The sequence below is a fragment of the Belonocnema kinseyi genome, chromosome 8 (assembly GCF_010883055.1).
Source record: "Belonocnema kinseyi isolate 2016_QV_RU_SX_M_011 chromosome 8, B_treatae_v1, whole genome shotgun sequence".
NCBI classification, from domain to species: Eukaryota; Metazoa; Arthropoda; class Insecta; order Hymenoptera; family Cynipidae; genus Belonocnema; species Belonocnema kinseyi.
In genome coordinates, this window is record NC_046664.1 from 31,116,842 (window position 1) to 31,134,736 (window position 17,895).

The 17,895-nt window shown below is 28.5% G+C and overlaps 2 protein-coding genes across 2 annotated transcripts in view; one reads left to right on the plus strand and one right to left on the minus strand.

The window, feature by feature from the left end:
- The window catches only part of LOC117177693, a 159,285-nt gene extending 153,324 nt beyond the window's left edge, over positions 1-5,961 (plus strand). The window contains exons 10-12 of the mRNA XM_033368550.1: positions 205-365; positions 466-615; positions 4,744-5,961. Of these exons, the coding sequence (XP_033224441.1) occupies positions 205-365; positions 466-615; positions 4,744-4,854 (422 nt within the window). The 3' untranslated portion in view covers positions 4,855-5,961. The remainder of the gene's footprint in view (positions 1-204; positions 366-465; positions 616-4,743) is intronic.
- Positions 5,962-10,277: 4,316 nt separating this feature from the next.
- LOC117178962 (arrestin domain-containing protein 17) overlaps positions 10,278-17,895 on the minus strand; it is a 28,873-nt gene continuing 21,255 nt past the window's right edge. The window contains exon 7 of the mRNA XM_033370554.1: positions 10,278-10,608. Coding sequence (XP_033226445.1) covers positions 10,475-10,608 — 134 coding nt within the window. The 3' untranslated portion in view covers positions 10,278-10,474. The remainder of the gene's footprint in view (positions 10,609-17,895) is intronic.

The following is a 17,895-nucleotide window of genomic DNA, read 5'->3' on the forward strand; positions in this document are numbered from 1 at the left end:
TCCAAGGAGATTATGTTGAAAAATAAAAAAAAATTTACCCAAAAAAAATTGTTTTTATACTTCATTCTAAGGACTTATTGAACTACCCTCGTACATAAAAATGTTGAAAATTCAAAATATTTTTTAATTCCAAAGTATTTTTCAATTCCAACATATTTTTAATTACAAAGTATATATTTTGATTCCAAAATATTTTTCAATTAGGTAAAGTCTTTGGGAATGAGGGTCCGGGTGGAAGCAAGGGCCTGCTGAAATGGAAAGGTGTGATGTTTGCTCCGGATGACAGTGCGATTTCAGAAAACATCCAGAATGTAGGTGAAAGTGTTAAAGAGACTTTACCCACGACCTGCGAAGAAGGAGATGAGGTACTAAATTAAAATTAAAGCTTGTGAATAAAAAAATTTACACTGCTTTGGCTGAAATTTATTTTCTTAATTTTTTATTTATTCTAAATTTTCTATTCAGGTTTTCATGGTTGAGCTGACTCGAGGATGGAACAGTCGGCTTGGCTTTAGCTTACAGTCAGAAGGCGATCAAACTGTGATTTCCGTCGTATATCCAGACAGTGTAGCGGCAAAAGATGGTAGACTGAAAGAGGGCGACGTACTTATTATGGTTAGTAAAAAATTCAGAAAAACTAAAAATTATTTGCAAATTCTGCCAGTTTTATTTATTTTGAGAAATTTTTTGAAATTTCCAAAATTACGGAAATTACCCCATACTGGATTTTGCGACCACATTATTTTGAATTATCAATATTTGCAAAACCTTAAAACAAATTCTAATGAAACTTTAGGACATTGAAGAAAAAAGTATACACTTTAAAATCATAAAAAAGACTTTTTAATTTTAAAAAAAAATTATGTTGACTTCTGGGTCATGAGACATCGTCATTTCAGTGAATATTTTACATTGAATGAAGCAAAAAATTGTATTTAATAACAAATGTTCAACTTTTCTGTGATTATATTTTATTTAGGACATTTAAATTCATTAAAACTGGTCGTAAATCAATGCCATAACTAATTAGAAATATCATGACAAATATTTATGACTGATTATGTTTCAAATTGCATAAAGTAGATGATTATTTAAATAATTTTTATAAACAAATGCATATTTTTACCATTTGTTTATTATAGGCCTAATTTTTTCCGGAATCAACTAGAAATTACTTTTCAGGGACTCCTTGCTATCATCTTTTTTAAATTGCCAAAAATAGTTAAGAATATAAAGGATTTTTATTAAAAAAATTCACATTCTTACATTTTTTATGAAAAGGCTTTCTAGTTGATTTCCTAAAGAAATTAAACCAATTCATAAATAACATGTCAAAATGCAAATTTGGTTATAAAAATTGTTTAAAAAATAAGAAATTTGTTCCAAATCCAAAAATATGACGGTTTAAATAATTGCTAAAATATAGCTTTTTTTAAATAATTGTTATCGCACATTAATATCTTTTATATTTTATACAAAAGTTATGGATTATGAATCACAAAAAAGTTATTTTCGTTCATTAATTTGTTTATAAGATTATAAAAAAATTTTTTCCCTACTCTAACTCAGTTGAAAAAAATTTTAGTTGGCTATTAAATTGATTTATGGCTAGTTTTAATGAATTTAAAAGTCTCTTAAAAATTGTATTACTGAAAAGTTAAACAACAAAATTTTAAACTTTTTTATGAGATAAAAAATTTTGCATTAGTTGGACTGAAGTATCCGCAGATACTCATTGTGCCTGGAAGGCTTTTGGCCTTTAAAAAAAAATTAAATTCAAATTCAAAGAAAAATACATTAAGAGGTTGACCTATCGGGCGATTTTTGTCCGAAAAATGTTGTTTTTTCCCTGTGAAGCTATAAAAGGTGAAATTATAAGGAATTTACATATGCTAATTAGAAAAAAATAAAAAGCGCGATATTGAAAAAAAATTGATCAAAATTAAAAAAAAAATTTTTTTACCAAAATTTGGAAAAAATTTATCATTACAATAGAGTGTAGGCTTTTCTATACAATACCTTCAAGTTTAATTTAAATTCATTTTGCGGTTTTGACATATCGATAAATCAAAATAATATGATCGCAAAATTCAACTTAGCATAACGCCCGTAATTTTTAGAATTTTCAAAAATCCTCCGAGAATTAAATGTCTTATACATGAATATAGTTTCATAAATTTTCATACATTTTAATCAGCCTATTTCAATAATTTGTTTTTTCAAACTATACATAACTAAGTTCGTAAGTGATATTACACATGTAAAAAAAAATCTGTTAAAGTTTGATTTTATGAGTTTAAAAAAATTAGTTGAAATTTTATATGTTTCAATTATTATATAATTCAGTTTGCAATTCGTAATTCGAAAATCCTTAATTGGAATATTAGAAAAATTTTGGATTAGAAAAGTTTGGTTCATTTAATTATTTTTAAAATTGAATTGAATTAACCAGTGAATAATAATTAAATTAACATTACTTAGTAGTTAAATAAATGTGAATGCCCGGTTGAAACTTTATATACTATTTTAAATTTTAAAATCACTTCAAAATAATATATTAATCAATATTATTAATTACTATATTTAAACTTATTAAATTTCAGATATCGTTTCAGTCTAAAATTTAAGAATTTAAATTTTTTAAATAAGAAAAAAATAAATTGCCTATTATTTCGAAATATTTGACTGTTAATTTAAAATTAATAATTCGAAAATAAATATTCAAAACTAAACAAAACACAAAAATGAACGGTATAATTTTAATCTTTCTATTTAAAAACTTTTAATTTGCAAGTAAAATTGTTTAATGTTGACGTTTAAATAAATATTGAACACCTATTATTTCTAGAAAAATTCCAGAAAGTTGAATATATTTCGAAAATCTGAAAAGATTTTAAATTCAGGTCAAAGATTTCGAACAAAAAATTAAGAATCTTGTTAAGAATTTGCAGAAGCTTCAAAAAACTAAAAAACATTTTCTTAAGATTGTTCAGAAAAACGATGATTTTTTTTATTTTGGAAAATTAATTATAAGATAATATTTGGAAGGATTTCCAAAATTGTCAAAAATGAATCTGAATTATTTTAAGGAAATATTTTTTATTTGGATGGATTTTAACAAAAATTGAGGAGAGATTTTAGGAAAAATTAAAATAATTTTAAAAAAGGTTTAGAAGTTCTGAAATTTTTTTGTAAATAATTAAAAATTAAAAAAAAATCTATAACATGTAGATTTTTCAAGATTTTGAAACTATTTGAAATGAAAATAATTTAACATCTAATTAAAGAAATCTTCAACTTATAAAATAATGTAATCACTGTATTTTTAACTTTTATATTTTTTAGTTTAAAATTATTGCATTTGGTTGAAAGTTGGTCTTTTTTAATCAGAAATTAATGTTCTTGGTTTAAAATTACTTAATTAATTAATTATTTAATCATTTTAAATATTAACATATGCAACATCCTCAAAAAGCTTCAAAATTTTATTTCAAAATCTTAAGAAACTTAGAAATTGCTTTAAATTTTTGCAAATTTCAAATTTGTTTTGAAATTTTTCTAATTAAAAATTATTTGTAAAATTTTTTCAGAACTTCTCAGTATTTTTTTAGAATGAATCGAATTTTTTTGGAATTTTCAGAAACTCCTGCTTATTATTTGTAGAAAATAATTTGAGTAATTTTAAGTTTGAAAAAGTTGTAAAATTTCATACCAATAATTTAGAAGCTTTTGAATAATGGTTAAAGGCTTCAAAAGAATAAAAACATTTTCTTAACATTCCTAGGAAAATTGAAAATGATTTTTCATGTTGAAAAATTATGTTAAGAAAATGTTTTTAAAAATTTGAACAGATTTCCTAAATTGTCAAAAAAAATAATCTAAAAGATTTTAAGGAGATTTTTTAAAATATGCAGGATTTTCTAAAAATGGTAGGAAAAATTCGATTAATTTAACTTAAATTAAACATTTAATTTAAGTTAAAAAACAAACATTTTTAAATCGAAAAATTAAAATAGTAAAGTTCAAAGTTTGAAAGTTCTTCGAAATTTTAACGATTCAAAGCTTTCTATGACAAAAAAATCAGTTTCAAAATTCTTTACTTTAAAATATTTGGTTTTAATTTACTGTTTTAAAAGAGCAGTGATATATTGCTAAATATTACAGAGGTATTCTTTTTCATAATTAAAATTTTTCAAATTGAATGGGTTAAAAATGGAATATTATACAAAAACAATATTTTTAAATTAATAAAAACTTTAAAGTGCGAATATTTTTAAATTAAAAATAGTTTATAAAGTTTTAATTTGGCGTTTACATGTCTTTAGTGACCAATACTCTCGAATTAAAACATTTTAAGTTTAAGCGTTAAAATATGGAAATTCTTAAATTTTGAATTTATTTATATTTACAGGTGATAAAATAAAAACGTTATTTATCGAAAATTTTTTAACTGCAAATGATTTTAATTTTTAATTTGTTTAAGTCTTCAAGACTGTATTTTATAATTCTAAATTATAAAATGTCCGCTCAAAAATAAAAATCTATAAATAAAACAAGCATCAAATTACGCATTATAATCTGAGTGATGTCATAATTCGAAAAAATAACAGATCAAGCGGCCACTCTGAACTGACATCAAGTTTAGTTGTTTGTTTTTGCTTAAAATCTCAATTTTTCCTCGAATTCTTCAGTTAAATAAAAGAAAATTAAATTTAAATTAATGTTCAAATTATTCCTTTTCAGATTAACGACGAGTGTGTAGAACACATGTCTACATCAGACATAATTGATTTGCTACGCAAAGTGCGAGGATCGATAGGCATCACTGTTTTAAGAAAAAGGAAGCAGTGCTGATAAGTGGATTCAAAATGAAAACCTTGTCTCAAACTGTTTATTAGAAATAATATCAAAAGATTTCTCGAAAAATTCTAAAACTCTATTTCGAACCTTTCACCTCAAAAAATTCTTAATCTGTTAATAAATAATAAATATTAAACGTAAATCGAAGCTGTTAGAGTAAAGAACTTCTAAATAGAGTTTATCGCAGAGATTTATAAAGTTGAAAAAAAGTGTATTAAAAATTTTTACTCCCTTTTTTTAAATCTCAATTTCTACGCCTTTTTTGAATAGCAAATCTTGACTTGTTTGCATCTTTTTTGAATGAAAGCAATAAATCTTGCCTTTGCATTTAAAAATCTGTCACATCGAGATATAAACTTAGAGACGTTTTCATTTTACACATGTCGAGTGCCTAGTCTTGATATAAGTGAATAATGATTATCGTTAAAAAAAAAAAAATAAAAGTCTACATCTATTGAGATTGAAATATTTAGGTAATCCGATATTATAATTCTTTGTGAAATAAAAAAGCAATGCGTATTTCTGCTGTGCGTTAATCAGATTTAGTAAATAATTAAATTGTGTGCATATTATATTTGTATATAAATTAAATTATATTATATGAATATAATATAAATGATGATTCTAAAAGTAGTGCATAATAATAGTGCGTTATCTTTGCAGAAAATTCTGTGCACTAACAATACAGGGTGAGATAAGAGAGACAATTTTCTTAATTATCTCAATTTTTAGAACGATTTTTTAATTTAATTTTTACATGAAAAATGACAGAATCGAATTTTTGATACTGTGTAAATAAAAAATCATTTATTTTCCAAATCTGTAAATTTATCAGGCTCAATACCTTGAAGAAAAACCGCACTAGAAAAATAAAATATAACTCTCCAGATGAATGTTAACGATTTAAACTAATTTTACATTCTTTTAAATTTTTAGATTTTTTTTTAGGAAATTAGATCTAACGTTCCACCCTGTAGTAAAAGTCACGATATTTTTAAGATAAACAAAATCAAAATATTTAAGGATAGATTACATTGATATAAAAAAAGTATTGCGAACGTTTTTGTTGTTAAAAAATCGATTGGGTAAATCGAGATAAGACTTTATTGTGAACTAATTGCAATGGCAGCTAATGTTCATGTTGTATAATTAAAAATGAATTTAAAATGTATAATAGGTAAAAAAAATGTCATTTGACTTGAGTCACTAGATTGTGTTATAGGTCATGTTATGTTATAGTTGAATTTTTTTCAATCTGCAGAAGAATAAAAAAAATCAACGATTACTTTTTGTCTTTTTATTTAAATTTTTCCATGTCCAATCTTAATATCATATCATTTTTGTTATGTAATAATAATTTGAAACATTCAATTTTAATCGCTTCGAGTTAAAATTAATTTCAACTTCGAAAGTTTTCAATTTTTAATGTTTTTAATTATAAATAATAGATACAATTTCACTTCCTTTGATTTTTAAAACTTAAAAAAATGTTGAAAGCTTTGATTTCGAAATTATGCAATTTCAACTACTTTTTCATGAAATTTTCTACTTTCGAAAATTGTGGTCACAAATTTTTCAATTTTGAGAGCTTCTGAATAAAAAGTTTTGAATTTCAAACACTTTAAATGTCAAATTATACCATTTTTTGAAAAATTTTTGTTTGGAAATTTTTTCGAGCGCGTGCTTATTATTATTTTTTTAATTGCAATATAAAATTGAATAAAAATTATTTTTTTATTTTAAAAGTTGCATTAAACTATTTTGTTAAAATGTCGTTTTTTTATTCGTTTAAAATTAATTTTTTTATATAAAAATTTAACTATTCTAGTTGTGGTTAAGAATTATCGTTTTTAGTTGAAAATTCAATTATTTGCTAGAAAATTAATATCCTTGGTTAAAAATTCATCTTTCTTCTTGAAAATTCAATCGTTTTTTGCATATGAAAAAATATTTTTCAGTTTAAAATTCCACTCATGTTGAAAACTCGTATTTTTGGGTTTATTCAAATGTTTTTGATTGTAAACTAAAATATGTTTTGGTTGAAATTTCAACTAATGCATCTTTCCTTCGTGATTTAACTTTTTGGAAATGAAAATTTAATTACTTGGTAGAAAGTTGAAATATTTTGGTAAAATTTTTCTTTGTTTGGTTTAAGATTCATAATTTTGATTGAAAACTCATCACTTTGATTAAAAAATAATAACTTTGGATTAAAATAATCCTGAAATAATTTGAATAACTAAACAAATTCCTAAAATTGATCCAAAAGTTCATAAAATATTAATATCAACTGGAGTTGGCAACAAAAAAATAGTTTTTAAAAAAGATTTAATTAAATATTCTCATTATAAACTAAATTTGGTTGAAAATTCTTTAAAAAAAAAAAAAAATTACCGAAAATTTCACTATTTCAGTTGAAACTTCAACTATTTTGTTCAATTTTTTTTGTTTTTTTCTTGTTAAAAATTAATTTTTAACTAAAAATGTAATTATTCAATTTTTGGTAGAAATGTTTTCTTTTTCACCTTTTTTTGAGAGAAATCAATCTTTTTGATTTAAAATTAATTTCTTTGTGTGAAAATTTTCTTTTTGGCTGAAAAATTAACTGTTCCAGTTAAAGATTTATTGTTTCAGTTAAAAATTGATCTGGTTGGCTTAAAACTTAACTAGAAATATTGTTGATAAATTTCTTTTTCTTAGTTGCAAATTTAACTATTCCCTAAAAATTTATGTATTTTTTGAAAAATTGTCTTTTTTGGTACAAAATTAATCCTCTGTTTTAAAAATTCATTTTTTTCATTGAAAATAAAACTACTTGGTTAACATTTAAATCCTTTTGCGAAACATTTTTTTTTTAATTTCGTCTATTCCAGTTGAAGACTGATCATTCCTGGTAAAAATTTATTACGGGTTGAAATTTCTTTTTCTTTTTGGTTTGATGGAAAATAAATTTTTTGAACTGAAAATTTAACTTCTCTGTTTGGTTGAAAATTAATTTTTCTTAGATAAAATTCAACTATTTGGTTGAGAATTGATATATTTTCAAAAAAAAATCTTTTTTTGGAAGGAAATTAATCTTTTTGGTAGAAAATTCAAAAACTTAGTTAAAAATTCGTCTGTCTCTTTAAAAATGTTGTATTTTAAACCTTAAAATAAAAATTTGTTTGAATTATTGTTTAAATTCATGGACTTTAGGGACAAATTCAAGAAATGTGTAAGTATGTTGTTAGTATTATTCAAGTATTAATTAAACGATGATGCTAAATATATTAAATTTAAGAATATCTTGTAATATAATTTGTCAAAGCTTCCTAATGACACGTATTAATTAAATCCTAAAAACTGAAAAAAAACATTATTTATAATAAACTCGCGAAACTGTATACATATTCCGAGTCGATTGTTTCAAAAAATGTGAAATATTTTAATTGCTCCGTACTATAAAATATTATACCTGGAAAAAACCTGGAATTGTCATGGAATTTCTTTTAAAAAATCTAAAAACACTCCATGTTTACAAATTTGTTTAAAAATTGATTTTTAAATCGTTCATGTTTTCAGTGTCAGTGACTTCAAAAAATCTTCAGGTTTTTCAAGAGATTTCTAAAGATCCTCAAGTATTTTTAAAGACTTAAAGAATTTTCAAAGTATCTACAAATATTTCAATGGATTTCAGGAGATATTAAGTGATTTTCACACGATTTTTAGTGATTTTCAAACATAATTTGTTTAAACCATCATTTTTCTTTAACTACATTAATTTGTGAAGTAATGATGTTATTTTGTCGACCAGGATAATTAATTAATTAATTCTGATGTGAAAATTTGCTGATTACTGGTCAAAATAATTTTCTGAAGAAAAAAGATTAAATAGTCATCGCATATTTGTAGTAAATTTTGTAGTAAATTTGTAGTAAAAATTTGCCTCGCGTATTATATAGGCCGAGGCATATTTTTTCTCGTTTCTTCCGAAAATTATTTTGACCAGTAATCAGGAAAATTTAAAATTAGAATTAATACATTAATTTTTACCTCGCTGTAAGTGAAAAGCAGACAAAAAGTTGAATATTTTAGAAAAAGCAACAACTTTCTAGCATTATTCGAAGAAAATACCATTACAAATAATAATAAATTGTTTAAAAAATTCTGTTTATGAAATTGAGGTTATTATTACCTCAACTTTGTTAAAAAGTAGACAAAAAGTTGAATATTTTAAACAAACACAACTTTTTAGCATTATTCTAAGAGAATATTTTGTATTAATAATAATAAATCGCTTAAAACATTTTTTCTGTTAAATTCAATTGATTGCCTCGCTCTTACTGAAATGTTGAAAGTAAGTTCAAAACTTAAAAAAAAACCGCGAATTTCTAACTCTCTTCAAAAATAAAGTTACTAAAAATTATTTTTAAAACAGCTGATTATCAGTAAAAAGTTGAATTTTATGTATAAGAAGCAATTTTTATGTTGAAAAGCAATAAAAAAAACCCTAACTAGCGCTGAAAATAGCAAAAACAAAATTTTTCTCTCATGGTTTTTTTTAACCTATAAAACAGACTTATGGGGACGACATTTAAAAATGAATTATTAAATTGTATTCTATAGGTAATTGTGAAAAAAAATATTGAGTCTAAACTCGAATCACCTTATATTGACGATTCTGAATAAACTTGACAAAAACGTCTTTTTTTCTTATGGAAAATATGTAATAATTCGAAAAATCATTTTTTAAAAAAGCATTTATTCATTTGTGCATATGAATAAATTTGAGGGCAGCTTTCCAATATACTCGCATCAATTTAAAAATATGGATTTGTCTTTTTTTGAATAAAAATTTGTTGAATGAAACTCTTTAAAATAAAAATCGAGAAATATACTATTTTCTTAAAGTATTTCAGAACGATAAACATTTTGTATTTTTTTATAAAACATTGAATTCAGTCTCATTTTCACATTATACGTGAAAAAACTTTTTTTTTAATAACGCAAGATGTATGGAAATTCTGAAATGATTAATCCCAAAATATGTAATATATTTTCGTATATATTAAACTCTGTGAATATACATGTTCCCTTTGTCAGACAGGATTAAACATTGTTTTTAAATTATTCTATAATATTTACGCACAGTTAGCAAAAAAATGTTTCGTAAAAAAATGTGAATGAAAACATTCTCATACTTATTCGATGGAAAAATATTTTTAATTTGTACAGACGAAAATTCTCGTGGCAGTAGCAATTAGTCATAGGTCGATGTTCAACTAAAATTAAAAGTTTTTCTATGCTTGTTAAAATTTAGTTGATCGTACTATAAAATATTTATATGTTCGAATAAATTATGAAAGATTATAATTTTAAAAGCTATAAAGTAAAAAAATTAAATCAAAATATCACCAGTAAACTTCTCAAATATATAAAATTTCTGTATAATTTATCAAAAAGCCATCGAATTCTATTTTCAATAAAAATAAAGTTATTTTTCATACATTTAAATTGTTATTTGTGCATTTTGTGCATTTTATGCATTTCAGTTTTAAGCGCTTGTAAGCAATTCTCTCGTAGATTAACAATAAAAAACGTGTATTTAAAGTCAATAGATATAAAAAGAAATATTTTACTGCGCTGGAGCAAAATTGTAAACAGGGTATCGTGGAGCAAAATGTCCTCTAATCCCCATAACGTGTTCGGATTCGTCTCGATCTCGGAGACTTCGAGCTCCAGACACTGACTCTTCGTAAGATGGTGGAGCTGGAAAAAATTATTTAATTTTTAATTTAAGGGAGTGGATCAGGCCCTCTGTAAAGCTGACGAGAGCAGCTCAGCTCTCAAATGCGGAGAACCCCGGTTGGATCAGTGATAAGCGTGCGCGCGCACGACGAAGGCGAGCGTTGCTAGGCAACCGCCTCTCTGCCGCACCAGTGGTTCTCCGAATCTCCGTACGTGAGAGCCGAACTGTGCTCATCAGCTAACTTTACAGTGGCTCTAATCAGCTTCCAGACCATAGCATTCTAAAGAAAACATCAGACAATTTCTATTTTTTGATTCTCTTTCACATAGAATAATATTTCTATATTGCAGTATTTTTAATTTCAAAAATTACAAGCATATGTCTGAAATTATAAAGCAATTGAAACACTTTGATTTCGAGAGAATTAATTAGAATTATTTCAATTGATTTATTGGAAATTTGTTAGGTAAAGCGGGATTTTTCCTATAAAAAAATTGGGATTTTTTCTACATACCAACGTAATAAGCAGTAATTATCAAGCGCAACACTTTTATAAAAAACAACTAATTTTATTAAACCAGAAAAAAAAATTTTTTGTCCCACGTAATTTTGAAATAAAAATAATTATTAATAAATACCAAAATTTAGTCTTTCATCAATTTAAAATTTATATATTTGTTTTAATACTTTTTATTGATTTTCGGTTAAAAATGCTAGAATATCCTATTATTGTTCGAATATAGTAAATATTCTTCGAAATCTAATGATTTTGAATAACAATAGACATTTTAGACAAAAAACACTAACACAAGAAATTGTATGAGATTGTAAATCTTCTTTTGAAAAACGTGAGAATAACCTAAAATTGTTCAAAAATTTATTGTATTAATTCAAATTAAATTACAATTCTATATACAAATTAAATTAAAATTGTACAAAAATCAGGAATTTAAAAAAATTAAAAATACCACAATCTTCGACGAAAAACACTAACAAAACATAACAAAAAATTGTTTCAAATGAAAATCTTTTTTAAAGTTTATAAAGATATTTTCAGTAAAAACTGATAATCAATCTTAATCTTCTTTGAAATCTAATGATATTTACTCAAAATACCGCTTTCTGTAGCAAAACACCAACATAACCTAAATTTGTTATAATGTTGTAAATCTTCTTTGAAAAGTTGGAAATACAATTTTATTCTAATTAAAAATACCAATTTCCGACTAAAGACACTAATATGATCGAAACAGGTTCAAAGTTTCTAATTCTTGTTCAAATTACAACGATTTTTGCTTGAAAATAGCACTTCGATGTAAAACAGCAACGTAGCCTAAAATTAACAAATTATTTTTTTTCTTTGAAATCTAATGGCTTCCAAATAAAAACTGAAATTTCCGACAGAAACCCCTGACCCAATGTGAGAATTTAATTATTTTTATATCATATTACGAATTTCAAATGGAACACACTAACACATAAAGTTGTTGAAAAGTGGTAAATATTCTTTAAAATTTAATAATTTTTTACTGAAAATACCAATTATTTCCGAAGAAAACAATTTGATAATGATTTTGGTTTCAAATAACCGTTTTCCTATAAAATAAAAACGTTAACATAACCTGAAACTGTTAAAAATTGCAATTTTTGTTTGATTTATAATTTTCGTTTCAAAATACTTTTTTTTTGTAAAACTTTAACGTAAGCTTAAATTGTTAAAAAAATTAGAAAACGTTAAAATCTAATGATTATTTTAAATATTAACTTTCGGTAAAAAGTTAAAGTTCCAGAAAAGTAAAAGTTCATCCAACTGAAAGACTAAAATTGTTGAAAACATTTTTTCTTTAAAATCTGATAATTTTTCATTAAAAGCACCCATTTCCAGTGTAAAACTAACAAACATAAGTATTCTGAGGAAAATCTAAAGTTGCTGAAAATAATTTTAAGTTTTTATTTATATTTAAATTGCAATTGATTATTATATTTACTTATATAAACCAAAATATTCAGTGTTAAGCAATTTTTTCATCAGAAAAAATGGGGTTTACTAACCTTTACCACTTTATCTTTAAGAAAAGTTTTTAATATATAGAGAAAATTCGAATTTTTCTTTATTGAATTGAACATTCATAATTGTGCTTTTATTAAATTTTTACTCAGGTAAACCCGGTTATACATCATAGCCACGGACTAAGTCAAGTGACTGATGAGATTAAAATGTTATAAATCAATTCAACTAATTTAATACGATGCTTGACACCTCCTGCGATGATGTTGTAGGTGTACAATTACGAGCGGCCACGAGTGTTGGAGGTGATAAGTCACCTCTGGATGCTTTCTTAGAGCTACTATCTGCCACTCCACGCGCTTTTAGTTGCTCGCTTCCGTATGATCAAGAAAGTTTCTTACAATGCGATAGGTGTTTAATAAAACCGTCTTCTAAGCTGCTGCCAATACCCTACGGACTCCTAAATGTTCAAGATTTTCAGTGCATCTTGCGTGCACATTGCCTGTAGCCGAAATCACAATGGGATGCATAGATGCATGATTCACATTCCTCCATATGTTCTTTACTTCATGCCGTAACTCGCTATACTTGTGGATTTTGATTGTATAGGTTGACTGCAAATTTCAGTTAAGCGGAAAAGCAATGTCGATGATGTAGACTCTTTCACCTTTTTTTTTCTCGCATCACGATGTCAGGTCGATTGGCCCGGATGTGATGATCCGTTTGAATAGTAAAATCCCAATATAATATGTAATCTTCGCTTTCTAACACGGGCATTGGAATGTATCTATAGAAAGGCATCCATTCTTTTAAGAGTTCTAAGTTTAGGGCTGGTTGTTGATGTACAATCCCTGCTACCCGAAGGAACCGAATGGAGCCTCTACAAAGTACCCGTAAAGACCCCATTGGGTTTCCATTCGGTTCCTTTTTAAAAAACTCGAAAAAACAGCAAAATAAACTTCTAATTTATTTAAATTCGGATTCTACGTCAAAATTCCCTATAGAAGGTCACGGAATAATCGCAATATCCTTTTTTGCAACGGTGAAAAGTTACCCAGCGGGCACAAAGTTTAGCGACGTCTTTGCGACATCGTTACGACATCTTTACGACATCCAATGTCCATGTCGTTTAAGGTGTCTTTACGATATCGTAAATAAGTCGCTTGATCTGACGATGTCTTTACGATATCGCAAAGACACCGATACGACATGGGCATAGGATGTCGTAAAGTTGTCGTAAAGATGTCGTAAAGACATCGCCAAATTTTGTGCCCACTGGGTAAAAAGAAGGATAAAACGTATAGCGCCTGCTGACTGCTACACTTTAAACGCGTCGCCTGTAAGTACCCTGGCGGACCGAAGGAACCGAAAGTAGCGTCTATAAAGTACCCGTAAAGAACCCATTGGGTCCCCATTCGGCTCCTTTTTAAAAAACTAAAAAAAACAGCAAAATCAACTTTTAAACGGTTGAAATTCGGATTCTACGTTAAAATTTGCATTAGAAACTCACGGAGTAATCGCAATACTTTTTTTGTAGCGTTAAAAACTTTAACAAATAAAATACCTGTCATTTACATGGGCCGAAGGCGCCTTCAAGTGCATTTTCTTTTAGTAACAGTTAATAAGCGTTCCGTCGGTAAACTTAAGAATTTTTTCTGGATGCTAGCGCCACGCAGTGGAAACCTCAGGCAACAACGCTGCGATGCAAGTTAGAGAGAAGTTTATTTCTAAACTTCGCGCGCAACATATTACTTAAGATATTATGAATGTGCTTGAAGTCACCTTCAGCAGAAGTTAATGACATTTTTTGACATTTTTAACGCTACAAAAAAAGTATTGCGATTACTCCGTGAGTTTCTAATAGAAAATTTAACGTAGAATCCGAATTTCAACAGTTTAAAAGTTGATTTTGCTGTTTTTTTGAGTTTTAAAAAAGGAACCGAATGGGAACCCAATGGGGTCTTTACGGGTACCTTGTAGAGGCTCCATTTGGTTCCTTCGGTTCGCCAGGGTAGTATTTTTTTTAAACTTTTTACCGTTGAAAAAAAAAAACGATTGCGATTATTCCGTGACCTTATATAGGGAATTTTAATGTCGAATCCGAATTTCAACAATTTAAGAGTTGATTTTGCTGTTTTTTCGAGTTTTTTTTTTAAAAAGGAACCGAATGGGGTCTTTACGTGTACTTTGTAGAGGCTCCATTCGGTTCCTTCAGTCCGCCAGGGTTCTCTGCGTATATTCTCTTTGAGCGATTACGCGACAACCATCAATAAGGTGCTCGATGGATTCGCTGGTATCTCCACATAATCGGCACCGGTCAACCACGTCTTGAGATAACACGTGTTTGCCAAATATTAGATGCCTCACTATCCACTTCATTTTGATCTAACATGTTGGGGTGCTCGCCATGGATAGCTTTCAGCCTACATTGTATTTCTAATTCCTCTATAGTTTCTGCTCTGATATTCAAGGCTCCATCGGAGGACAAATTTAAGGGCGTGTATTCAAGATCCGCTTGACATATGGTACTGTGAAACGCAACATTTCGTTTACTGTTAAAATAGTCTTGCAACTTTATAACTTGTGACTCACAGTTTTTTGACATTTACAGCGCCCCTACCCCCTAAATTTCGTGACAGAAATACCCTTTCAATCGCTGAATTTCTGTCGTGTATTCGGTGCTTCGTCATTTCTACGCGAACAATTCTATTTAACTTTTCAAGGTCGGTGTTAGAACATTTTATGAGCCCGAAGGAGTACGTGAGGACAGGGATGTCATATGTGTTGATTGCCCTGATTTTGTTTGCCGAGTTGAGAAAACTCTTCATAATCAATCTGTGTCTCGTAGTGAATGCAGTCGTGAGGCTTGTCTTAACTACCGTATGCTTAATACCTTTAGATTCAAGAATACCCAGATATTTATATGATTCGCCTGCAGCTATTGCATCGATGTCATTTTCAAACTCGTTCTCTAACCTTGCGGTCTCTAATTCTCCTCTGATTAAATGTACTGTTCTACATTTATCTAATCCGAACTCCATGAGATTAATCATTGGAAAACTGCTTTGTGACATCGATCACTTGCTGCAGTTTCTGGGCTGAACTAGCGTACAGCTTCAGGTCATCCATGTAAAGAAGATGGGTCACTTGATGACCATCCTCATTATCATGAATTCTGAACCCATGAGGCATGCTGTATAGTGTTTTTCTTCAATAGATTCAACGCTAAACAGAACCATAGTGCACTGAAGGAGTCTCCTTTAAATATACCCGTCGTAATGCGTATTGATCTAGTTATCCTTGGTTGTCCATTATCAAAATACTTGATTCTTGTACCCCAGAGCCTCATCGCATGGTTTAGAAAGTCAATAATGCGTGGACACATTTTTTAAAGTTTTAAGACTTCAAGCAAATAGTCATGCGGCACGGAAGGAAACGCTTGCTTGCAGTCAATGTATGCCATGTGCAAGTTCCTTTGATGCTTACGAGCTTGAGTCATGACAACAGCGTCTATAGTGACTAGATCTTTACAACCTCGCGAGTTTTTACAACATCCTTTTTGTACTTCTGTAAGAATGACATTCTCGTCACAATGAGAATATACCTTATCTGCAATGATAGCTGTAAGACATTTATAAATTTTTGGAAGACAGGCTATCAGTCGAAAGTCAGACGGATTTTGAGCGTCTGGTTTTTTCGATATCATATACGTAGTACCCTGGAGCATAACGCATGGCATCAGATCTGGGTGTTCAATGATCTTCTGAAAACACCTTGCCAACGCAAGATGCACACTCGGCAGATACTTGTACCAGAAGTTGTGCACCATGTCCCGACCTGGAGCTTTTCAATTACTTGCCCTTTTCAAGACCGCTGAAACATCTAAAACTGTAATGTTTGCCAGTTGCATTTTAGGACTATTGCTTGCTCTTACTTTCTCCAGTGTGAACCACGCAGTATCCAAATTGCATCTGCTCATTTTTCCCCAAATACCCAACCAGTAGTTAGTCATATCTTCCAATTGAGGGACTTCGGTGTCTTGCTTGTTATTTGGATTTACTCTCAGTTCACCATAGAACCTTCTTGCATCTGTCTGGAAGTTTCGATTTTGCTGCCTTCGTGTTCTATTTTTTTTGTACCGACGCAGTCTTGCAGTATGAACATCAAGTCTCTGTCGTTGGGAGTCTATAATTTCTTCCAATATTGCTGGTTTTAATGTCTCGATGTGTCGACGGTGGATGATTTTAGTAATATTGTTTATCAGCTTTCTGGTTCTATTTCCTTTTTTATATTGAGTTAATCTACCCAATTTGCACCTTACTTTGCTGACATCCATATCGAACTTGATCTTACATGGTGGATCTCGCTCCCTTGGCTGAAACAAAAACTGCATTTGCAGGCCTAATTTTCCGGCCCATTATTCTAAAGGTTGCCACAGCTGCACAGCATACAAGAGTTTGCACCTGTAACGCAGTTCGTGCTACGTTTAAATACGTAGATAAAACCTTGCTGTCGAGACGTACTATTAGTGCACGCAGATCATCTGTGATGTTCATTTTGGGCAGAGAATACCTTACTGTTGGTTCTAAATATTTGAACTCTAGTAAAGCATGACCGAAATTCCTTTCAAGGTGCTGTAGTTTTCCTGGGATTTCCCTATCCACATCATCGTTATTAATATCCGGATGTGGTTCTAATGGATCCGGTACATGATGTTCATTTTCCCTAACACCTATGCCTTCAGCATCAATCAAGTCTTCGTTTTCCACATCTTCCAAAACAAGTTCAACAATAGGAAGCTGATAATCCACTTCCATTTTGATAGCAGCTATTTCAACACCCAAAAGCAGTCTGTTTACAGATATTAAGAGTTTTTGATCTGCCAGATTCTGCTCCTTTATTTTTGTGGCTAGCTCTTGGTATTTAAGTAAGAAGAGTCTATGATGCTCTCTCCTCACACTTTGCCCACATTTCTCTGCCAAAAAATAAAGGCGCATAACATCTCTGTTCATATGGTATGTGGTGGTGTTGGATCATCAATAGGTTGAGGAAGAACATCAATTGCTCCTGCTTGATCGTTTGACGCGGATTACTCTAACTGATGCTCATTGCCGTCGTTTTTCCACGGCAAATCAACCTGTAGTTTAATCTCCATTGCTCGGTCTTGTGTCACGTGTATATTAGTCTTGATGTCCTACACCTTAGCGATAAGATCTCTTAGAACGACTTTTTGTATATTAGGATACTTTGCAGCAAATTTTGTTCTTAAATTGTATCGGTTTTCTTTATTATTGATTAT